This window comes from Daucus carota, chromosome 6 (assembly GCF_001625215.2).
Source record: "Daucus carota subsp. sativus chromosome 6, DH1 v3.0, whole genome shotgun sequence".
NCBI classification, from domain to species: Eukaryota; Viridiplantae; Streptophyta; class Magnoliopsida; order Apiales; family Apiaceae; genus Daucus; species Daucus carota.
The window spans coordinates 40,305,804-40,330,749 of NC_030386.2; the positions used below are offsets into that span (position 1 = coordinate 40,305,804).

Here is a 24,946-nt window from a genome sequence, read left to right on the forward strand (position 1 = left end):
GTCAACGGATGAGATTTATCCATGTAAAATCTGCTCAAAACCTTTTCTGTATATGTAGATTGGTGGAGGAAAATTCCCGATGACAAGTGCTCGACTTGTATACCAAGACAATACTTTGTCTTCCCAAGATCTTTCATTTCAAACTCTGTCTTCAGATATATGACAGCTTCATCAACCTCTGTAGCTGAACCTACAAGGTTTAAATCATCCACATATACAGCAATAATCACAAAACCAGATTGTGATTTTTTGATAAAAACACATGGACAAATTTGATTACTAATATACCCATTCTTTTGTAAATAATGACTAAGTCTGTTATACCACATACGACCAGATTGTTTCAATCCATACAATGATCGTTGAAGTTTAATGGAGTATATATGACGAGGTTTCTTGAACTCATCCATTTTTAATCCTTCAGGGATTTTCATAAAAATATCACTATCAAGTGATCCATATAGGTATGCAGTAACAACGTCCATAAGACGTGTTTCCAATTTTTCTTTAAATGCCATACCTAATATAAAACGAAAAGTAATTCCATCCATTACTGGCGAGTATGTCTCATGATAATCAATGCCAGGCCTTTGAGAAAACCCTTGTGCTACAAGTCGGGCTTTATATCTCACAATTTCATTCTTTTCATTTCGTTTTCTTATGAATACCCATTTATTCCCAACAGGGTTCACACCGATAGGTGTTTGGACAACAGGTCCAAATACTTCTCTTTTACGCAATGAATTTAATTCTGTTTGAATTGCGTCTTTCCATTTTAGCCAGTCTTTTCTTCGACGGCATTCATCCACACTTTGTGGTTCAGGATCAGAATTTATGTCGACATCCAATGCCGCAGAATACACAAATACATCATCGATTATGGCTTTACTTCGATCCCATAATTTCATATCATGCACATAATTTATTGAAATTTCATGATTGTTTAATCCCGAATCTTCAGGTACGGGAATCTCTTCAGGAGATAATACCACTTCAGGGGTATTTGCTTCTTCTGGAGCATGTGCCACTCCAGGGGCAATTTTCTTTGTTTTTCTTTTTCTTGGTGCAACATCTTTTGCACCGACCGGTCTACCACGCTTCAGGCGTGGCTTTGATTCTGTAACCAATTCTTTTGTACTTGGTTTCTGAATTGGTATATCTATTCTAGCTGGAGTGTTTACTGCAGGTATATGAGATTTTATTACATTTCTAGAATCGTTAAATGCGTCAGGCATTTGGTTTGCGATATTTTGCATATGAATAATTCTTTTAACTTCAAGTTCGCATTGACCGGTACGTGGATCTAGAAAATGTAATCCTGATGCATTCCATGTTATGTCAGGATTAATTTTATTCACATGTTTATCTCCCCCTAAGGGAGGAAACAAAGACTCGTCAAAATGACAATCCGCATATCGTGCAGTAAATAAGTCTCCAGTTAGTGGTTCAAGATATCTAATTATTGATGTCGAATCAAAACCAACGTAGATACCTATTCTTCTTTGAGCTCCCATCTTCGATCTCTGTGGTGGAGCAATAGGTACATATACAGCACTTCCAAAGATTTTGAAGTGAGAAATATTAGGAATTTGACCAAGTACCAGCTGTAGTGGAGAATGTTGGTTATAGGCAGTTGGTCTAATCCTAATAAGATTAGCAGCATGAAGTATTTCATGACCCCAAATAGATGTAGGTAATTTGGCTTTCAATAACAACGGTCTTGCAATAAGTTGAAGTCTTTTGATAAAGGACTCAGCTAACCCATTTTGTGTATGTACATGAGGAACTGGGTGCTCAACTGAAATTCCTACAGACATGCAATAGTCGACAAAGGTTGCAGATGTGAATTCGCCAGCATTATCTAAACGAATTGACTTGATACAATGGTCTGGGAATTGAGCTCGCAACTTGATTATTTGGGCAAGTAATTTTGCAAAAGCATCATTACGAGTTGAGAGAAGACAAACATGAGACCATCTAGTTGAGGCATCTATTAGTACCATGAAGTACCTAAATGGACCAGATGATGGGTGGATAGGTCCACATATGTCGCCTTGGATCCTTTCTAGAAAACTTGGACTTTCAAGCTTAACTTTAGTAGGAGATGGTCGAGTAATCAGTTTTCCTAAAGAACATGCTGAACATGGAAGGTCATTTTTAGAAAGAACTTTAAGATCTCTAAGAGGATGTCCAGTAGAATTTTCTATAATACGACGCATCATAGAGACTCCAGGATGACCTAATCTTTCATGCCAAAGGGTAAATGGATTTGGATCAATGAGTTTGGAAGCAATGACATTGTGTGACTCAATGGTTCTGATTTTCATCATATATAATCCTGAGGAAAGTGAGTGAAACTTTTCTAAGATTTTCTTGTTGCTAGAATTAGCAGAAGTAATAAGGAGATATTCTTTACCAGCCTCAGAAGTGGTTTCAATGTGAAATCCGTTAAGTCTGATATCCTTAAAACTAAGAAGATTTCTAGTGGACTTACTAGAAAATAATGCATTTGGAATATGTAGGTGTGTACCATTAGGTAAGACGAAACTAGCTTTACCAAAACCTTCGATTATATTAGATACGCTAGAAATCGTTCCAACTTGAGCTTCAGATTTGATTATATGGGTAAAGTATTTTCGATTCTGTAGAATCGTATGAGTTGTACCACAATCAGCAATGCATATATCTTCAGTTGCCATTCTGTATGTAATTAAAAAACATAATTTATTTGATAAGAACATAACACATTACATAGATCAAATAAAGCACACAGTACACACTAGTAACTATAGTAATTCGGACCATTAATGCTCATTCCTCCGGTTGCTAATAATTTTATGAAACTAATCCTCAGCCTCCCACATGGGAGTTTCGTTATACTCATTAGGACCATTAACGCTTATTCCCCCGGTTGATATTATAAGAGAATCATCTAAGTTGTTGGCGAAATTTGTTTCCACCATTTTTCCTTTCGATCTTTTAGACGACTGATATAAATCAACAAGATGTTGTGGGATATAACAATTACGTGACCAATGCCCCTCCATTCCACACTTGTGACATAAATTGTCAGTTTTCCCTCCTTGTGGTGCCTTTCTTTTGCTCTGTGTTTCAGGTTGCCACTTCTGGTGACCAGAGCTATTATAAGGACGAAAATGCCCACGACCACGGCCTCGTCCACGGTAGCGACCATGGCCTCGTCCACCTCTATGCCCTTTTCCACGTACATTCTGCTGGAATGTCGTGTTATTTACTTCTGGTAAAGGGGCAGATCCCGTTGGACGGGATTGATGATTCTTAATCACCAATTCATGATTCTGCTCGGCAACAAGGAGGGTTGAAAGGAGATCCCCAAACTTAGCAAACTTGCGCTCCCTGTACATCTCGGCTAAGTTGATATTATTGGGATGAAAAGTAGATAATGTTTTATCGATCTTTCTTTTCTCAGTAACAACCTCACCACACATCATGAGCCTAGAACTTATCTTGAATAGGGCAGAGCTATATGCCCGAACACTCTTAAAATCTTGAAGCCTTAGATTAGCCCAATCATTTTCAGCTGCAGGTAGATAAACTAGTTTCTGATGATCAAACCTATCCTTTAGATTTTCCCATAAAATAAAGGGATCCTCGACTTCTAGGTACTCAGATTTTAAATCTTCATGCATGTGGTGTCGGAGAAAAATAATAGAGGTAAAGTTTTCTTCGACCGTGGATGTGTTTTCTGCCTTTATTGTGTTGCTTAATTTCTTTGAACCCAAGTGCAACTTTACATCTTGTACCCACGATAAATAATTCTCCCCAGAAATGTCCAACGCAATGAACGACAAGTTTGTAAGATTTGTCATTATAATCTGAATTTAACTGCAAAATTATTAACTTAAACTATCAATGTAAATATCATATAAAATCCTACTGAATCTGGTGCATTAACAAGTAAGCAATAATAAATGTGTACATCATTATTATCATCGATATTATGAATAGATCTATATATAAAATGACGAATGGATTTTCACCCGCCATACGGACGTCTGCGTATACAGGTTATCTCCAACCAATAATATATTTAAGTGGAAAATCCTGCATAAGTTAGTTAGGCACAAAACAATTATTATCTGATAGGCAGACAATTTATAAATTAAGGTTCCCACTATATTTCGGTATTACCCAAAATTATATGGTACCGTAAATAGGCGGTGCTCCGGCCATATGTAGTTAAAATATTAGTAGAGGGTGTAACCACGTCTACTCCGGTTATATATAAATTATTAGTAGAGGGTATAACCACGTCTACTTATATATATGTACATTTAAATAAAATTATACCTTCTCAGTTCCGGCAGGGCTTCGTGCTGATAACGTGTTGTAATATACTAGCTTTTATATTTAGAGAGCTGATGCTATAATAATAATTAGAGCAGAAAGAGAGCAGAGAGAATTCAAGAGCTGATGGATTTGTATTGCTCGGTGCCTTTTCTTCATTCAGCTTGCATCCTATTTATAGCAAAGGAAAAGTAACAAGTAATAAATGCAATGCAGTAATTCTTCATGTCTATGCCATAGCTCAACTATTAGAACATTGACCACATGTCAATCACTATTTATAACAACGAGAAAGCAGTTGGAAGTTTCTCTTTACAACTTCTACCTCTTTACCTAACACTTTAACAACTTATAATTATTAATTTACTTATCATTTTTACTTCACTTCTTTATTTTAAATAAAATATCACTTTTTTCAAGCTAACATAGACGGTCCCAAAATACTAACATCCCAAAAAATCACAACCCTCCCCAAACAAACAAATCAACTGATTGACTTACAAGAATGTGATGATCATTTCTACACTATTAAAAACAGATTTTCACAAACTTAGGCTTCCGTTGCTTTGTTACAGTATTTTGCTCTTATAAAGGCCCAATCTATAAGAGATGCGTTTGCCCACTAAAATTCACAACATAATTGCAACAAGCCCAAAATATTCTAAGCTAACCCTGCCCTGCTATGGACTCTGCGAGTCTGTACAGTCTCTGTCCCAATAATGATATATACTTGTCATTTTAACAGAAGTTTGTGACTCATGAGGTTTGGGCTTTTGTAGATTAAAGAAAAAACAAGTACTCTATTAATTTTGTTTGGGTTTATCCGGTTTTCTGTCTCTTGGTGGTTTGGCGGTGTTCACCAGTGTGATAATATGAAGTTAAATTTTGATGCAATCATTAATTCGATCTGGTCAATTAATCTCGTAGCGTACAATATGTTTTTTCCCGATATTTAAAATTTGATGGATTATTATAAAAATTTAAATAATATATTACATAAACTAATACATCAAATATTATTAAAACATCCGATTTTTGTCTCCGATAATTTTTGATCATCTCATTAATTCCGATTAGCATCTTCACTGGCTAATTCAATTCTCGATTTTTAGGATCATGGTGTAATAAGAATATTATATATCATTAAATATTGATAGATGCATGCGTATTGTCTCCATTTGTCCGTTCTCCGTTGAGTTGGATTAATGAGCAGCCATGTAAAATTGTCACAGAAGAAAGAATGGGTTTGCGCAGTCACAGAAAAGCACTATCATCATCAGCTAAGAAACCGACGGGGCTATAAAATTATGTACACGCAAAAAATAATAATGTCAGTGTCTCCATATGTATAGTTATTGAGAGAGCGAGAGAGGGGAGAGGGAGAGGGAGAGGGAGAGGGAGAGGGAGAGAGAGAGAGAGAGATTATGTGGATTTGCAGTTCAAAAATTAAATCTGGGAGGACCACAATGTTGCAGGAAATTGTCTGCAGCCGATTAAAACAGCCAACTACTAATCATACGGACTACTTGCACCTCTCTCTTTCTCTCTATAAATAGCTGTAGGTGACACGTACACTCAGCTCATCACCGATCTGTACATACAAGCTGACTATAATCCACATAACATGCACATTTCGTTGTTTTTCGCAAAGGACAAAGGCCATAATTAACAATTATTAAAGTTAAGTTTAAAGTTTATGCGCTGATTTTGTCCCAAATGCACAAGATTGATGCATTCATTTCCTGTGAAAGCCCATACATAATATGATCCAATGATATGTCGCTCATGTCGAGGGTTTGAACCTATACTATAACGTGGACTCTCATTATAAGATGTTGAGAATTTAAACTTTGTTAAAGATAAAATATTTAGTACGTTTTTCTTGTGGTACGTGTATGCAAATGATTAACCTCGATGAACCCGACCAATCTAGCTAGTACTTCCCACAAGAGTACAAAGCTCTCTCCCCTTCCCCACACCCAAGTAATAATTCAATATCTCTCAGCAGCTTCTCCTCGCTTTTCTCCTTTTTAGCGTTCTTCAGGGTAGTTTGCTGCACAAGAGCCTCCTAGCTAGCTAGCTCCCACTTATCTGTTTTTCTTTCATGGAGAAGAATGACAAGGAGACGCGTGACTTCATGAGCGTAGAATCGTTCTCTCAGTTGCCCTTCACCCGCCCTAAACTGCTTAAAGAAAAGGGTATCAGGCTCTTCGGCAAGGAATTCGGTGGCGATCCAGATTTGGACTCTGTCGAAACAAATGCTGAGAAAGTAATCAAGGAATCTGAAAATGGCGAAAGTGGTCGAAAATTTGAGTGCCACTATTGTTTCAGAAACTTCCCAACTTCTCAGGCCTTAGGGGGGCATCAAAACGCTCACAAAAGAGAGCGCCAAAACGCCAAGAGGGCTGCTATGGGCTACGACATATATCCACAGACGCATTCTTTCGGCATCAACTATCATCGCTTCGCTTCGGGTTCAGATAATTCCCAAGTCAGTACTTATAACCAGTATCCTTGGAACAGCAACAGTTCAGTTTATAACAGGTTTTACGGCAGTTATGGCGCCTATAATCACGCGCAGACACCACCAATCCACGGCAGTCCTTTGTCATTGTGGCGAAACCCGTCCACAAACAATGTTCCCAGACTGAATAATCATGATCAATATCTGACGACAAATTCATCGCTTCTCTATTCAAATATTGATCGCCTGCAGCCATCAAGAAACGAAAGCTCTAGCTCACAAAACCGGTATGTTTATCAATCTAGTAAAATGAAGGATCATGTGAGTTTAGACCTTCATCTATAAAAATGTCATACTTTCAACTGTGAAATAATCTCGATTATATATATCTTTACAATTACTCGCCCAGATGTGAAATAACATGAGTTGATTCAATATGTTATTTACCGTGATATCAGAACTCAGAAACAGTGCCGATATTATACAACACACAGACATATATACATACTTTACTCCAGAGCTTAAATCGAATTCTGCAGGACGCCAGTACATAAACAAAAATGTTAGTTTTGCAGTTGCATGTAGAAGAAATGCCTCTTACTTGTCCTTTTAGAGGTAAATTTCAAATTATGCTAGCTTACTCATTCATGTGAGAAGTAAATATCACAACAAAAACTAGTTTATACAGATTGCTGCATTTCACTTGACACTATGATATCACCTTACACAGAAAACATGCACAATTAGCCAACTATATAATTTTCTTTTCGAATTAATCCTAGGACATTTAGCTTAGCATTGTATTCTCGCAACAGATATCCAATATTACGAAACCTCATATCGAACGGAATTAATCATAAGCTAATATTAGGTATCGACAACTTATAAAACGAACAAATCAAATGTCAGATTATATATTGGTAATGACATTAACTCTTATAATGTATTATCCACCGCGTCCAACAGAAGAAAAAAGTCATATCTAGTGCACAAAACTCCCGAATCATCAAAAGGTCGTATCCAGCGTCATTATATCCTAGGGTTTAACCCTAAATAGATTCAAGGTTAAAAGGGGATTACCTAGCTAGCTATACATAATTAACATGTTTTTCATCTCAGATGCAAATTTTATCAGGAGATTGAGGTGTTGATAACTAAGTTGTGTACGAACAACATATGAATGGAGTAGGAACGAACAAGTCTCGGAAAATCGAGTTTTGAATAGGATGCATAACATTATTGGAAAGATATTTAATGGTTCCATGGCTTCAAATGTCAAAACAAACCACCAGAAAGAGATGTGTCGGTAAATCTAGTGGGACTTGAAAGGAACTTATGAAGACATACATGGTAGTTGTGTGGTTAAAGTATAACCAGATTCACTTTTCTACTTTGTACCATAGAATTATGTATGCATGTGGGAATACTCTTACTTCTGTAGAGCCGGCCAAACGGGCCGAACCGTTCGAACCGGCACGCCCCGAACCGTGTTTTTAACCGCCCGAAACCGTATAAACACGGGCCGGTTCGAAAACCGCATGAACCGAAACTGAGTACGGGCCGAACACGGGTTTAGAATCGAGGAACCGAACCGTAACCGGCCCGAAACCGCTTTAACCCGCTTGAACCGCACAGGCTGGAACCGCTTAACCGCGGTTTGAACCGCGAACCGCAAAACCGCGGTTTAACCGTGGAAGTCTACACCGCAATCTGTATCTAATTTATATTTAAATAAATTAGCCTGATTTAAATTTTAAATATTAAGTTTATATTTACGTAAATTAAATTTTATTTAAAAATGTCATTTTATAATTAAATTATTAAACACTCTACTAACTTATATTTTAAAATCTTATAAATCATCACCACTTACGAGTTACGAACTTATAAGTTATATTAAACTGATTTTGATATAATAATTTTATGTTATATTATATACTATAAAATAAGAAATTTTTCACTTTTGTTATATTAAAATTGATTTAGATATAATAATTATTTATTATATTACATACTATTAAATAAGATATTTTTAATTTTGTGATAAAAAAATATTTAGCTGGGCGGAACCAGACCGCTGGAACCGCTTGAACCGCGGAACCGGCCCGTGTTTCGCTTTCCAATTCAAAACTTGTCCCGTGGCCGTATGAAATGATCGCTACTTCCACTACCACTCTGCCAGTCCACTTGACACAACAACAAGAAGACAACAGGCAACAGTGCAACACTACACTGGAACCGTGACCGAACCGTGAACCGCGGTTCACGGTTCCTTTCGCTTTATCCGTCTTTTAATACACTCGATTTTTAAAAGTATATATTTTAATACACTCGATATTATATATTTTATTTTTTAATTTTAAACTAAATGTTAACGATCATAAATATTATTTTAAAATTTTTAATTAAATTAATATTGAGATTCTCCATTTCCATTATATTATATTAGAAAAATATAGAAGTTTATATTTTAAACGAAATAAAAAATTTATATTTTAGTAAAAAGTTTCTATTTTAATACACTCGATATTTATATTTTATTTTTTGTTTTATATGAAAACATAAAAGTTTATATTTTAAAATGAAATTGAAACTTTTAAAAAAGTAAAATTTAATTTATAAAAATTTGTTGGGTTAAACTTAGTAACCGTTAGAATTCGAACCGCGAACCGCCTGAACCGCCCGAACCGTATAACCCGTATAACCCGTGTAAACCGTGTTATACGGTTATGGTTTTAGTTTTCTGGAGCCCGGCCCGGCCCGGCCCGGACCGCCAATCTTGGCGTGCCGGTTACGGTTTCACCGGCGACGGTCCGAAAACCGCCTGAACCGGCCCGAACCGCCCCGGCCCGCCCGTTTGGCCGCTCTACTTCTGAAGTATCCAATATTCATGAGGGGCCAAGCTTTCTTTGAAAAACTCCGTCGGGCTGATTAATAATTCCAACTTAAATGTCAGAATATGTCTGTAACCAAATCTTAAAGGAAACCGAGAACTGAAGACCTGTATATCCCGTAATATGTTCCGCATACTTCATATAAGTTATTTTATAATATTTTGTATGCTGGACTTAGGATTTTGGATGCCACAGATTTGGTGAAGATGGTGTTAGGTTTTGTAAGATTTTTCGGATCAAAACGCAACTCAATATAGCGTTTTCTTTCAAAAATAAAAAACGTTAAATTAACTAACGCTAATAAATGATATTTTGAGATCATTTCTCGTAACTCTATTATTTTGGACATTACTTGTGGTTATGTGACATCTGGGACCTTTTCTTGCCTACATAAGGTTCAGACTTCAGAGGTGGCTATGATCCCTAAAGTTGTCGCTGTATTGGTACATATATTATAATTTTTGAACGAAAAATTTGAACGAACCCAATCAAGCGGGATGATTTTGCTATTTAACGAGGACTAGGGGAGCAGTTTGATCTACATAACGTGTAAATTGCATCCGGAATTTCAATCGTGTTCCTCTTCGGCAACAAATAAATCTCAAGTCCCTTTTAGCTACCTTCTATTATTCGGAGTGCATTCGTCAATTTCTTCCTGTAGCTTCCCACTGCACAACTATATATTACATCTTCATTCTCGCCTCATTTCATATGATTCATCGTTCCCTGCCATAGTTGATAGTACATTCTATATTTATAATATCAACCAACCAACCAACAATTCATGTACTAACTACTGATCATACATGGTGTTCATGTGAGAATATTTTTTCACTTTCACACCTTAGAATGACTGCAAAGAGATCTATTATAAATAAAAATAACCCTAATGTAAAATTGCAGTGTTTTTACTAAGATTACACAAATGCAGTGCCGGTCCAAGAACAGATAAACGGGGTTTAATTAACATTAAAAAAATCCTCTAATGTTGGTAGTTCTCAGAGTCAAAAATAAGATCATACACATATTGGCCCTGTTTGTTTACCAGAAGCAGAAGCTGTTTCTGGCTTCTGCTTTTTTTTACCCGTTTGTGTAAAGAAGCAGAAGCACTTTTAAGAAGCTGAGAATCCTAGCTTCTCTCTCACAGCTTCTGCTTCTTTTCCAAACACTTTATTCACTTATTTACTTCTCACTTCTACTCCACTTCTCTAGTTTAAGTAAGAAGTCACTTCTTTTAAGCTTGCCCAAACGGCCCCATTATTTAACACTACTAAACTTTTCTAAGAGGGGTACAGATACTACTAAACTTTTCTAAGAGGGGTACAGATAAGTACATATATAAGAAGATTATATCAGTTTATCCTACAAGGTAAAGCGCCTGAAATAATAGAGATGAAAAAACTCTCAACGCCGAAGCAAAACTGATTGAATTTATGATATCAATATAATATTGGATGATATATTTTCCAAAATCGCCTGGTCTTAACAGAAAATACTGCCGGTCCTTTACAAGGTGTGAGAGTTATTCTCATACAGTCGTACTGACCTTTTCTCAATCATCTTCCTCTTCTCGGCAGCTCGATCCATTTATTCCAATAGAAAAGTCAAAGAACAGTGGCTAGATATCCGAACCAACTGACATCAATCAAATCATCATAAAATAAGTGACCTGTTGAATTAAAATATAAACCAACTTTGTTACTAAGGCACATGAATACATGATCCTAGTGCACACTCTTATCTTTACCATATCTTAAGATTTCTGGGTAGGACTTGAAATGTTCTTGCATGATTTCTTTAAAGCATTTAAGAGAATCAGCATTGTAAATACATTACTGCCTATTCAGATTAGTAATAATATGCTGTATTGAGACACTTTTAATTCTAATCTCCTTCACAGAAGTACCCAATGAAGCCCAAGAGCAGTTGTACAGATTTAAATGCCAAGAAAACACCAAAACCAAATAGGGCTTTGTATCTGTCCCCGACTTTCCTTCTCGATTTTGAAGTCCCAGCTCTGAACTAATATAACCGACAATTTTGACTTAAAAGCTCCTAACTGGGTCAGTATCTGGCCAAGTAGTTGATAGACCAAATAAGCCATAAACTATGGAACCCCAAATAGTTACTAAGGTACCATGTATAACTTATAATGGAACTGCATCTATATTCTGCAGTAGAAATTTTGCCTCATTACATATTCTCCTTTGGCATTACAATAGATAAAAGAATAAAAATTTGTCAACTACACTGCTGCTTGAGCAAGCTATGCAGTAGTAATAGATAATCAACCAGACAGAGTATTACTTAGTTCATTCCCAAACTAACCATTGGAATAATTCAATGTAAGGTTTGTAATATGAGCTGAGCAAGTTTACTTCCCTTAAGTAAATGAAGTAGATCCGATCCAAATAATAATTAGTTTTGGAGAACCTGAAGCTTTGGTTTGAAACTCATGTCGTAGCATTCAATTATTAAATGGCAGTGTTATGTATAGTGAATCCTTGAGACAAATTTGAGGCCACCAGTAGGCCATAGACTCTGCAAATATTTATCAATCTTTTAAATTATAGCTCGGGCAATCTGGTCCAAGGATATGATACATAGAAACAAGTTCCTTTAAAGAAAAGAAAGAAGTGAACTTACTATCTTTTTTTCTTAATGTATGCAGCAGATAACCTGTCAGGAACAATAATGTTTCAGGTTTTGAGAATTTTGCATTTTAGGGAACATCATTTATTTATGTCAATAATTAACTACCAATAAAAAATATTCAACTTTAAGATTTTAGACAAACATGTAATGAGGAAATGAATGCAACCAAACCCCATAAGTAGCAAGCTTAGAAAGTTGGTACACTCTATAAGTGACCTGACACTAGCTTAGTTCATTTACAACTACCCTATCAAATAGGTAGGCAACTTGTTATGAAAGAACTCTTTCTGGACTGTCAGCTGGGTATTCATTACATAAAATATCTTTCACAAAGTAGCTAGCATAATAAATTACACCCTTAACATTATATTAACTTTAATATAGAAAATACAACTTAGTATAACATTATACCTCACTTAAATTAGAAAGACAAACAACCATCAGATAAGCCTACTGATAAACAAAGTGTCAAAGCCTAGCCAGCTACATGAAAACCAGTAAGGTAAAGCCTGATATGCTTTACAAGTTTTGTCATGTCAACTATTCCAGGTACCACCTAGTATAAGACAGTCACAGCTTGCTTTTAACTCTCTTTCAATGAATTTTGCATCGTTCTTTTTCCTAATTATTATTATTAAGGGGTATATTTCTAATAATTCATTATACAACATACAACTGTGCTAATATGTCATTACTTAAATCACTCTCAAGTAAACTGAATACTATCATGTCATCAGCGTCAAATGTTGGTTCAATGGGGAATTTATTTCTAAACTAGAATTATCTTTTGCAATTTCATATAAATACTGGTAACTCTAATTCAAAGACATGATTGATGATGGCCATTTTAATTTCAAATTTTTTTTGTTCTACAATATTTGTAAATATCCGACAACCTGTAGATTATGTTGTACAACATAATTGTTGTAATCAAAAGGTACAATATAACTCATAAGTTGAACAATATTCTTAATGATTATTAAAGTTGAAAGATGTTAATTATTAATTGATTGTCCTTAAGCCCATTCTGGGTAGCTCATCTGCCTCATCCTTAAGCCCATTCTGGGTAGCCCGTCGGAGATTGTCCTGAACCGTTCTAACCTGACTCTGATACCACTTGTTGGGCCAGCTAAGTGAGCCTAACTCCACAATAGTACGATATTGTCCGCTTTGGGTCGAGCCCGCACGACTTTGTTTTTGGGAACCTCACAAAAGGCCTCGTACTATTGGAGTTGTTCTAGCTGCTTATATTCTAGCTTTCTGCCCCTCCCACAACCGATGTGGGACAACTCCTAAGTCCTAACATATGTATCCAATTGAGAAATACATACGAGTTGTACATAATAGGTTAGGCTCGACAAAATAGGTTTTTCTTGCATCACTCATGTTCTGCTACTTAAGAAAATCTTTAAACTATGTATCATATCGAGAAATAAAAACAAATTGTACATCGTAGGTTAGGCACAACAAAATAGGTTTTCTTGTATCACTCATAGTATGCCACCTGGAGAAAACTCTATAAACTATATATCCAATCGAGAAATATATCTCCACAGGTATCTCTCCATTATATTTAAGAACCTTTGAGTTTACTCTAACTTGAAGCCCGATATTTCCCTAAAATTTAGGCGGCTGTTTATTATCCAAGAGAACAAATAATTGATTAATACTAATTTGCTGTTCCCTAAATCATAGCAGTTATATGCTCTTTTAACTCATGAAATGAATATTTGAATCGTGCATTCATTTCCTCCCCTTTTCTTAATATGGGGTTTAACTATTGCATTCATCTCAACAGTGTTCAATATTATTTTGTTAGCCAGAACTATAAAAATTCAGAAGGTTCAAGGGCTATGGCGGAAATTAGGAAATTAATAATCTACAAGGACTCTTTAATAACTTTAAACTAAAGTGACTAATTTGAAATTTCCCAAATTAAAGGATCTAGGTCATAATTTCAGAGAAGCTAAGGACTAGTTTGTGAAATTTGGAAAGGGCAAGGCCAGTTCGTAAGCTTTACTAAACTCTAGGATTCATGTTGTAGCTTGGTGTAACAATATTCTAAATTGAACAACTTTTGTTACATTGGATTAGAACTAAAAATGCTTGGGTTTGACTTCAAAGAAATTGGGGTTTTCATCATTAAGCAAACAGATGTAAAAGTATTAAATACAAGTTTCATTTTTCCGAAAGGATTTCGAGTCAAAATTTATGATCGGTGTCCTTCTACACTGTACCAAAGTGTTTATTAAAAAGGTATAGAAGAAGGGAAAGAAAATTGAAGGAGTCTTTTATATTCATTAGTAAATAGTTAGATCTTTCGGTTAAATTTCTAATTTTTATTAACTACTAATTTTATAATTTTCTTTTGATTCAGATTATATTGTAAGATCTTTTAACTTTATTTAATGATTTTTATAATTCTTTTTGGATTTTAGTTTTGTATTGTCTTTAGTATTTTAATATTGTAATGAATCTTACAGATATTATGAACTCATGACTATTGTGTTTTTACTTGATAACTTGAAATAGGTTCCATGCACTATGTCAGACCTTTCTTAGTGTTGTCCACGCCAGCCTCTTAGTTTCCAGACGTTACGCTATAATATTAGGTAAATCCTATGTGGCAAGGCAATCCTATGTGGCAAGGCAACATCGTACTAAGAACATCTTTTTATTAGATATTGTTAGTTTAATTGAACCTCAAATCTTAGTCTAGTATTAGAAGGTTACAAGGTAACAATGTCCGCAAGAACAAGGAATTGTGATGCAATGGGAAAAACGTGGTGAATGTACGATTATACGAAAAAACATATGACACACATGTATATTTAGAACTTGTTGATTGCCGCGTACCTGGCATACTTCATAAAACTTCTGGTAATATAGCTTGCTCCGCCATTTAAAAATTAATAATAATTATAAAAAACAACTCTGAATACATACTTGAGCCTATAAGACTCACACACAACACACACTACAGGAAAAGTACTTAGGCTTGATTACAAAGTTGTAAGAAATGAGAATGTCATTCCGATTTGTGCACCTGCAATTCTGCAGCTTGTTATTTAATCCTTTTTGGCGGTGAATGGGATGTGTTGGCCTCTTCAATGCGTCTAGTTAACAACGAGATGCCATAATGTGATGCACTTGATGCAGCATAATATGATGTCACAGTGAGTTGCGTGAATTTGGGAAGGGCATAGCCTACAATTTCATGAATAGATAAAATGTAGTCAAGGTTGTATTATTATAAATGTAGAACATTTATGGATACTATTACACTGAGAATCCATGTTAATTTATAAGTTGATTCTAGCAACTAAAAATATTTAACTACTGGGTTCAAGTAGCATTCCTATGTGGGATGAATCTTATTGATAGAGTCTTGGTCTTAGTTCAACCAAAGAGTAGTTCTGTAGCATGCAGTTTAGTACAATTTTTGTTTCCATTGTCACAACTCACAAGACTTGCAATAAGATGACATGATATTCACATATAATGTTTATCAAATTGTCAGAACCTCTAACAGTAAAGATATACATGTCTTATCAATTCTATACCACCTATCGAATGAATAAAATACCAAACTGCAGAGGAGATATACGTTGATGAATTAAAGATTTCATCACATTACGTGCAAGATAAATTCAAAGCTTAACCCATCTATTAACATTAACAGCAAGATAAACAACTATAATAGATATAGAGCAATATAATCAGATAACCAATAATTTATAATTAAAATTTATTTTTAAAAATACAATACCCTGCACCGTGGGCACATCTACCAGTATATATAGAGAGAGAGTAGAGTTATATGGAGTCCACATTTTTAGTGGAGTCTTGGAGTCCACATTCTTCAAAATTGGATAAAATATAATCATATATGAAAAATCTCCAAAACAACTGATCTATAAGTGCAGAACAATTGTTCTCACTGTTCTCACAAACGAAATGTTCTCATTTGAATCACTGCATATATATATACAATAATATATTGATACACGACAAGCACATGGTGTGACTGAAAACATCTCGTAGGCTTATGTTAAGAAACAATTTCTACCTCCAAAGACAGCACTAGCAGCAGAGCAAATCAGAAGTGGAGGAACCTGTTTAAAAAACATGAGTGTTGAACTAAAGTTAGCAAGGAAATTGCAGAAAGAAAATTATTCTCCACAGAAACAGAAAACGTGATGGGGAATTTATTAAGGGAATGAAGAGGATTGGTGGATAGTAACATAGGAATGATAGTTATATACCCCTATAATAAAAGGAAGCCACTTTGGTCCCTTGACATGTTTCTGAACAAATGGAATTCCTGAAACCAATCCACGTCACACATTACATAGGGAAATGACCAAGAAGTTCCTGGAATGAAGAAGAAACACAAAACATGCCTGTGTTGAAACCATGAATTGCACTAAGCATTCCACCAATTCCACAGCCAGCCTGTTCAAATGATTGCATAAATTGAAGTTAACACCAGTTACAGGCATCTAACCAAAAATATTTATCCTTGCAGAATTGTGAATGACCAGGTTATAAAGTTGATACTGTTTGCATGTCATATAGTATATTCAAAATTTTGAAATTTTAAGAGATGATAATTTAAATAGTCTAACAAATATAGCATTATCAAGAAAAGAATTATTGAACTTAGCATTATTTAGCCATTTAAAGATGATGCTGGGAATCTGTCTCCCTTTGCGACAAATATATCTTCACCTAACATATAGCTATCAAAAAGATATCAGGACAGCATCTAATAAGATAGAGACCGCTTTTCTTTCTATTTCTTTATGTTAAAAGGTTCAAAGGATGAGATGCATTCAGTCACACACAGAGAGTTTTGCTCAGCTACAAACCATTTGAGAGTCCAAACTCTACAAAACTCTGGAACTTAAAAAATATATAGGCAAGAAATACCAAACATATACACAAATTCACCATAAAATCTTCACATCAAAGAATATAATAAAATATTCATATATATATATATATATATATATAAAATCCACTAATATACAAATAAAATTTAATAAAGCACAAAGGGTAACATTTAGGTGAGAACCACCATGTTTCCTATGTCATGTTTGGTTGGAATGAAATGAGGTTAAAACTATATTGGAGGTAAATATTCAGTTCCATTACTTCTTCCATTCCATTCCAAACAATATAAACTAAAGTTCAAACCCCCATTTTAACATCATAGAAATTTCTTCCCAAACCACATCATAAAAATTTTGTACTCACTCAATTATTTTTCAAATCTTCCGTCCTACCTTAAATTATTTTTATTCCATCCCATTCTTCCCAACCAAACACAACATCTGTTTCTCCTCGGAATCTTACCCAACATACAAGCAAAATTTGCTTCTATAAAGATAAGGTATACATACATATAATTCACTACATGTGAGTTTGTAGTCTAGGATCAAGGGCGAGAAACTAAAACCATATGCTAAGTTTAAAATCTTCTTAATTCACCGAAAACTTTAAATTTCTCATTCTTTAATATTGTGTATGCCAAACATAATATATAACAGCATATAATATATTAAGTTTATTGTTTCAAAAAAAAGTTTAAAAGCATACATATTAAGTTTAAAATGATAATGATACAAATCATATAAAAGCACAGAGACAGAGAGTCTATGAAAATTACAATAAGTTTGGCAGCTTACCACAGCAGTGGCATCATGTAGAACTGGGGTGATAGTCCACTCCTCGTTTTCCTGTTTCAAAACATATCAAGTTTTTAGTAAGCAATACAACAAACACCTAACCTACTTATATAGAAGAGGGGGGAGGGGGGAGGGGGGAGAGAGGGAGAGGGAGGGGGAGGGAGAGAGGGAGGGAGGGGGAGGGGGAGGGGGAGGGGGGAGGGGGAGAGAGAGGAAGGGAGGGGGGGGGAGAGAGAGAGAGACGGACTGAATGAGGATTCACGAGAGAGAGACAACGGGGGCAACGGGGGTTGCCAAGACCAGGATTGATGGTGGGATCATGCTCTAGATTTCCTCTTCTCAGTCTCTCCTCGTACACTTCTCGAGTTCCCATCCTCGTATTTGTTCCAAAACCCCCCAAACGGTTTGGGTACTGGTATCTAATCTAATAATATGATAAAGTGCCCCTCATGTTTAGAAACTTTGCGTTAATAACCTTACGTTTTAGATTTTGATATATAGACACGGCATGTTGTTAAATTTTACAAACATAAAACAAGTCTCATCAGCAGACCCCCTATAAAAAAACCTAAAAAAAACTCTTCATGGTAGCATCAACTACTGAACCTAGCAGGAACTCACTTTCACTGAACAAACCAGAATTTGCAGAAAATAAATCTGCTTTTCGAATTTGCAGAGAAGGTTAATCATATTGATTAACTGTTTGGTATATTCAAAATAATAATAATACATCTTTTAGTTATGTCTTCATTATTAAGCAGTTTGCAAGGCATTTAAGCTAACAAATATTCGTTTGTTTATTGTAGTTTGAGAATTCAGGTCTAGGTGAAACTTGAAAGTATGTGACTCCGTGTGTGTGTGAATATATCTAGATTTATGTAATTTACTTTAACAAAAAAAGATCCTTGACCATTTCAACTAATTTGTCGAGCTGGGACATGATAATTTGAACCTTCAAATTAGAAGTTGAGTTGCAGGTTGAGAAGAGGATGAGGGTTCACAATATGGATCCTCAGGTTAGATTGGGAGGTGACCAAAATCGAGCGTCTAAAAAGTATGAGCAGACATAATTATATTTTAATAATAACTAAAAACAGTTTTCACATGTTAGTGATGATATAGACTGATAGAACACCAAACAGGAATCTCTGATGTGACTAGGAGTACTATGGTTCACTGAATGACTTACCCCCTCCGTCCCTCTGATTTCTATATACTTTCTTTTTCGGGATGTCCCATTCAATTCTATACATTTCAAAACTTTCCCAAAATGGTAAAGTTTTATAATATAAAAATCTCACCCACCCACTACTTTCATCTACTTTTTCAAATCTATCACTTAAATATTAATGGGTCCCACCACTTTACTTACTTTCCTTTCTCTTTCTCATTACTTTACATTACTTTATACACTTTTCTTAATCTCTGTGTCCAAAAGAAACGTATAGATCCCAGAGGGACGGAGGGAGTAACAGTTTACAAGCAAATTTGATGTCGCAAAGACTTATTATTTAACATACATTTATGAGTTACTTAGTAGTGGAACACATAAACATTGTATTCAACAACAGCATCTCCAGTTTTCAAATCAAAAGTGTGAGTTTTGGCTTGAGCATAGCCATGAGCAAAGCGGAATACTCCACTCCCTCCAACAATCGGCATTTCCCTAATGGCTGAAAGCACAGCGTTTCGGCCTAGTACACTAATAGTACTTCCATTGAACTTGCCTTGTGTAAATACATAGTTCATAACCATCAGAAGACCTATTTCATTTCTAGAGGCAGCTGAGTAGATTCCTTGTGCTCTTCCAACTTCTTTCGACCTTGGGTTGGGTCCAACCGTCAGAGGATCATCCATCACCGCGACTGAACCAAAGTAAGTTGCTGATTTCTTTGTCACAGAGGCGGAAGCCACTTCGAAAGCAGTGGGATCTTTGCCTGTTACTCTGTCATGAAAGTAGAAGTGAAGGTGGCTAAGCTTTTGTCTTCTGAAATTATATTTTGGGTGATTCTTTGGCTTTCTTGAAAACTTCTTGCAGTTTGCAGTGATTAGTAGAAGGGAACAAGCGAGAATGATGATGAAATTGAACAACTTGGCCATATAGACTTTGCAGAAATGAAGTTGTCAAGAAACTTGGAGGAGATGGTCATATATATACTTTCAGATACTAACAGTAGAGGTTTCCACTGTCTATGGATGTTATAAATATTCATATCGCATCTCTGCCTACATTTCTCTTTAGCGATTAGACTATAAGCGGACAAGTACACAATTAAACTAAGTTGTTTATATTAATACCTAAATTAATATTAGTTTAGGCATGGAGGGGTAACACAAACATGTTTTGGCAAGACCCTGCACAATTAAAATGCTGTTCAGCATAAAACTGTGGAACTCATGAGAAAGATTTATGTTTTGTATACTTCGAGAAGTTAACCAAGCAAGCATTGGAAAGTCCGGAAACTGGCAAGTTCAAAATTCTAGCTGCCTTGCTAGCTAGATATTTTCCCATTCTTTAAGTTTTATCTTAAACCAAAGAAGACCAGAAGAAATCTACCCTTGGATATGTCACAGATACTCGATAGTGTTCCAAGATCAGCCAGCTTCTCGTTTAGTCTAACCATCTTCTCATTCTACTAATTTGAACAGGAACCCTTATTAAGCTGAAAAAAAATCCAGAATAGATACAATTTGCAGTGGATTTCATTGATAAGTTTAGATAAAATTTCACAAATAATATCAATCACTAAACAACATCAGCAGATCAGTAGAAGGAATGTGCAATCTATTACACACTTAGAGCAACTCCAAACACTATAACGCTATTATAGTGTAACTTAGAGTATAAAACCAACTCCAATGCAACACTAAAATGGTGTAAAACTTACACCAAATGGGTAGTGTGACACCAAATTTGGTGTCTCCACATAAATAATGCACGCAGCTCTCTAACAAGAAGAAAAATAAGTTGAAGAATAAATTGATTACATATTTAATTATCTTGTCAAAAAATTATGAATAATATGAATAACAGCCTCCCATAAAGAACAGTCAGTCGGCACTCAGCTTCTTAAACATGAACTACTGTTCATCGGATCATTTATTACATGCACTATTTCTGAACTATAATCACTGAGCTGTTTCTGAGCTAAATTTATATGTGTTAAACCAATAAGAAGCTCACTAACCACTGCATCAGCTTTTTCCTTATCTGCAAAACAAAGTGTTTCTACTTGCAGCAACAATTTCTCTCCACAAGTATTTATGTTCTGATGAGCATATTTTTGCTCAGACATCCATCTAGTTATCGTGTTATGAGCAAGCGGAGTCAGCCAATTTAGTATCTCTGAAATCATGTCTATTGAAACTGAAAGACTGGTTTCATTTTGGACCAGTTTCAGTCTTTCCTTGACTACGAAACTTATTTTTCTTGGCAGCATTTTCTTCAATTCACGTAGTTTAGCATCACTTATCAAAATAGGCAACATCACGAGTGTGTCAATTTCTAGTATAGCATTTGCATATCTTTTTTCTAGTTCAGCATCGCCAAGAGTACCAGAGGAAGGACTTTGCATTCTGGTTTTGAATATTGATAAAGTTTTGTTCCCTGGCCCATTGCTTTCCCGAGTGACAGAATGATCAACCATGCATCGGGCAAGATTTTCAAGAGGGCTAGTCTTTCTATTCCCTCTAGCAGATGACCATAATTTGGCGAGTCTGTTTATTGGCAATTTCTCAGTAGTCTGGCCTCTGACTAAATTCATGTTTTCATCATCACCGGGCACATGAACAACATTGAAAAGTGACTCAATTCGAACGAATATAGTGAACAAACACTTGCTCAAAAGAAGAACAATGTCATCATAATACGCATTCCACAAAGATCTCTTTAAATGACTTACCTTAACCTGCGTCTCCTCAATCTTTGTTTCTAACTGAAAAAGGCGCTGGACGCTATTTTTCCCCTCTAATTTTTCTTCAAGCTTCACGAGTTCTTGCATTAGCGCGTACAAATTTTGATTATCAGTGACAAGATTTCCCATTTCCTTGATAGTTTCATCCATCTTCTTACACGGCAATAGTATTATCCAGCTATTCTTCATTTTCAGCAGCTGGCCTTCAATTTCATGCTCCAAATTTTTCAACCGCGCATCACTGCATCTCTTTGCAAGCCTGACTATAATCCGAGCCACTTCGCAGAAAATATAAATGACCTCACCATATACCAAGTCTGATATGCCATTGTTGTCCTTCAACAGATTTTCTATGCCCACTGAGTCTATGAAATCCTGAGATTTTTCGACATTTTTATTCAGAAAATTCCAGAGTTGAATCATCCTAGACATCAAACTTGCTACTTCAAATGAACACACTCCAAGCACTTTCTTATCAGAATCTGAACATACTCTAGTAACTTTCTTATCGGAAACTTGATCATTCTTCTTCACAGCTTTCCACAAAGCTGGAAACGGCGATAAATCTGCCACTGGTACCATGTAAAAATGGAACACATAACAAATTAATTTATAGAAAATCTAGATTAATAAAATAAAAAACCATATATTTCAAAACTTTGAATTAGAGGAACAATAAAGACGATGAAATCAGCAGGAGTACATAATGGAAGATACATGAGTAAAAAACATTCGAATTACAAACAATTCTTTGTATCGTAGCTTGACCTACTAATCACATCACAATTAAATATCGAACTTCAGTCGAACCGATAACAAATAACAAATGATATGTAAGGCACGTTAGGACATGTCGAAAATTGAATGAAGAAGAAACTCATGCAAGTAAAGAGAGAACTTACTGAAGCAGCGAAAATTGTCGAAGATGCTATAGCATGGAGTTAAAAATATCGAAATATCGAAATATATTCGAATAGCTAATAGCTAATAAAATAAACGTGTGTGAGAAGTAACTCTATTCAAACTCAATTTTGGAATCAGGGCATCACCTTCTAAAAATTATTCAACGTATTTTTGGATAGATTTGAAAAACGAATGCTGGTTGTGGTTGGTGCATAGTTTTTGTGGCATGATTTTAATTTATTTATGACAAATTCTTAAATCTAGTATAATTATAGATGATTGAAATTCGTAATAAGGTAAATTATGCGTACTCAGAATTTATACACAGTTTTTTTTTTTAACAGTTATACACAGTTGTTTAAAATAAATTTAAAGAGGAATAATGTTGTTGTCACAAATAAAATTTATTATATAGTGAGATTTGTAGATATATTACTATTAATCTCAAATCTCGAAAAGATCAGCCCAAGCCCAATGACTCGACAAACGAAAGCCCAAACACTACTACAATAACTCAAAAACAAATCTAATTAGGGTTTCTTGGTGCCTCTTTTATCACAATTGTATTGATTCAAAATGCCGGCTGGCCATGGATTGCGATCGCGAACGCGAGATTCATTCTCGCGAGCGTTCAGAAAGAAAGGTACGATTCATCTCTCAACGTATCTGAGGACCTATCATATCGGAGATTATGTCGATATCAAAGTTAACGGCGCGATTCACAAAGGTATGCCTCATAAGTTCTACCACGGCCGTACCGGTCAGGTCTGGAACGTCACTAAACGCGCTATCGGCGTTGAAATCAACAAGCAGGTCAATTTTCTTTTATTTTGTTATTGCGTGTTTATTTTTTTTGATGCGATGTATCGAAATTGTGAGATTGATAGGCTTTGTGGAATGTTAGTTCATTTGTTTGTGGAGTAAACTTAATTCAGCACAAGCTGTGTGCCTGTGTGTATTAGTTGTTAGAGTGAATTTGGTTATTATTTGAAATTATTGTTATTGATGATAATTTTGACCGATTAGAGTAATTTAAGAACAGGATGAGGTGATTTCGTGAATGTATTTATGCAATTTGTTGTGAAGAGTTTTAGTCACGGATTTGTGTTTGTTTAGGATGGTTGATTAAGAGAAAATGTTGTCGAAGAAGTCCTTGTTTCAGACTTTTTTGTTGTTAGATTCTAGTGATATTTATGTTAGCATGTAATGTAAACGGCGAATTGTGTAAAGTGGATGACTTCAATAGTAAATTTGGATTGTCTGGTATTACATTTCCATGAAGTTGATGAAAAATAGTGATATGCATACAGCATGTTTGATTTGTATTGAGCTAAACATGATGTTAAGTTCCCAATTTAGTTGGTTTTGTTCAACATGTCAAGACTTTGCATTTTAAATGACTTTGTTGTCTGTAGCAAAGACTGTGTATCAACTATCGATAAAATTAAAACCTAAATGGCTTTTGCTTTGCTTGTGATTACTTTTCTGGATTGATAATTTAATAACGAACTCAAAACTACTGGTGATGGAAAAAATGCAGGTAGGTAATAGGATCATCAGGAAGAGGATCCATGTGCGAATTGAGCATGTCATGCCTTCACGCTGCACAGAAGAAGTGAAACTTCGGAAAAAGAAGAATGATCAGTTGAAGGCCGAGGCCAAGGCCAGAGGTGAAGTCATCAGTACCAAGAGGCAGCCTCAGGGGCCAAAACCTGGTTTCATGGTAGAAGGGGCAACATTGGAGACTGTTACACCTATTCCTTATGATGTGGTTAATGATCTTAAAGGAGGGTATTAAGATAACTTGTTCTTGTGGTGGCAAACTATTAATTTGCCTCATAGCCTGATACCGAAAAGTCCGAGATTTGTTTATGTAAACTTAGTAGTATTGTTGCACAATGCTGTTGAAGGCATATTTTGACATTTGTGTTAAAATTGATGATAACTTTTGATCAGTGCAACTCATGTTATAGTAGTTTACTAGTATCCATCATTCTTATAATATTTTTGCACGCATAAAGCAGTGATGAGAATAATTCGATTACTCAAAATTTTCAACCCTTCATCTTAATCCTCCATCCGAGAAAGACTATGGGTGAA

The 24,946-nt window shown here is 35.4% G+C and overlaps 6 protein-coding genes across 9 annotated transcripts; 2 read left to right on the forward strand and 4 right to left on the reverse strand.

The window, feature by feature from the left end:
• Nucleotides 1–2,843: 2,843 nt before the first annotated feature.
• LOC108226376 (uncharacterized) lies at nt 2,844–3,848 on the reverse strand. Its single transcript, XM_017401319.2, has one exon. It carries the CDS (start codon nt 3,846–3,848, stop codon nt 2,844–2,846), a length of 1,005 nt encoding a protein of 334 aa, XP_017256808.2.
• Nucleotides 3,849–6,430: 2,582 nt separating this feature from the next.
• On the forward strand, nt 6,431–7,135 carry LOC108226671 (zinc finger protein GIS). Its single transcript, XM_017401664.2, has one exon. The coding sequence runs from the start codon at nt 6,431–6,433 to the stop codon at nt 7,133–7,135; it is 705 nt and encodes a 234-aa protein (XP_017257153.1).
• Nucleotides 7,136–11,096: 3,961 nt separating this feature from the next.
• Nucleotides 11,097–18,609, reverse strand: LOC108192955 (uncharacterized). 4 transcript variants are annotated; one of them, XR_010284456.1, is made up of 8 exons: nt 18,277–18,609; nt 18,030–18,080; nt 16,743–16,794; nt 16,605–16,663; nt 16,409–16,454; nt 15,386–15,546; nt 12,331–12,363; nt 11,097–11,319 (listed from the first exon to the last, which is right to left on the reverse strand). XR_010284456.1 is itself a non-coding variant. In XM_017359505.2 (7 exons), exons 1-6 carry the CDS (start codon nt 18,400–18,402, stop codon nt 15,404–15,406), a joined length of 477 nt encoding a protein of 158 aa, XP_017214994.1. In that variant the 5' UTR covers nt 18,403–18,609; the 3' UTR covers nt 11,097–11,319; nt 15,386–15,403. The 4 variants fall into 4 exon arrangements, 2 of the variants coding, with proteins under 2 accessions (XP_017214994.1, XP_063935471.1); XR_001801078.2 differs by lacking the exon at nt 11,097–11,319 and adding an exon at nt 11,807–12,225 and having other exon boundaries at nt 18,277–18,608; XM_017359505.2 differs by lacking the exon at nt 12,331–12,363.
• An 895-nt stretch (nt 18,610–19,504) lies between these two features.
• LOC108192954 (dirigent protein 21-like) lies at nt 19,505–20,280 on the reverse strand. The gene has a single exon (XM_017359503.2). It carries the CDS (start codon nt 20,127–20,129, stop codon nt 19,563–19,565), a length of 567 nt encoding a protein of 188 aa, XP_017214992.1. The 5' UTR covers nt 20,130–20,280; the 3' UTR covers nt 19,505–19,562.
• Nucleotides 20,281–21,091: 811 nt separating this feature from the next.
• Nucleotides 21,092–22,525, reverse strand: LOC108226377 (uncharacterized). The gene has a single exon (XM_017401320.1). It carries the CDS (start codon nt 22,523–22,525, stop codon nt 21,092–21,094), a length of 1,434 nt encoding a protein of 477 aa, XP_017256809.1.
• Nucleotides 22,526–23,327: 802 nt separating this feature from the next.
• LOC108225031 (large ribosomal subunit protein eL21z/eL21y) lies at nt 23,328–24,801 on the forward strand. Its single transcript, XM_017399831.2, has 2 exons — nt 23,328–23,659; nt 24,387–24,801. Exons 1-2 carry the CDS (start codon nt 23,423–23,425, stop codon nt 24,642–24,644), a joined length of 495 nt encoding a protein of 164 aa, XP_017255320.1. The 5' UTR covers nt 23,328–23,422; the 3' UTR covers nt 24,645–24,801.
• Nucleotides 24,802–24,946: the final 145 nt, after the last annotated feature.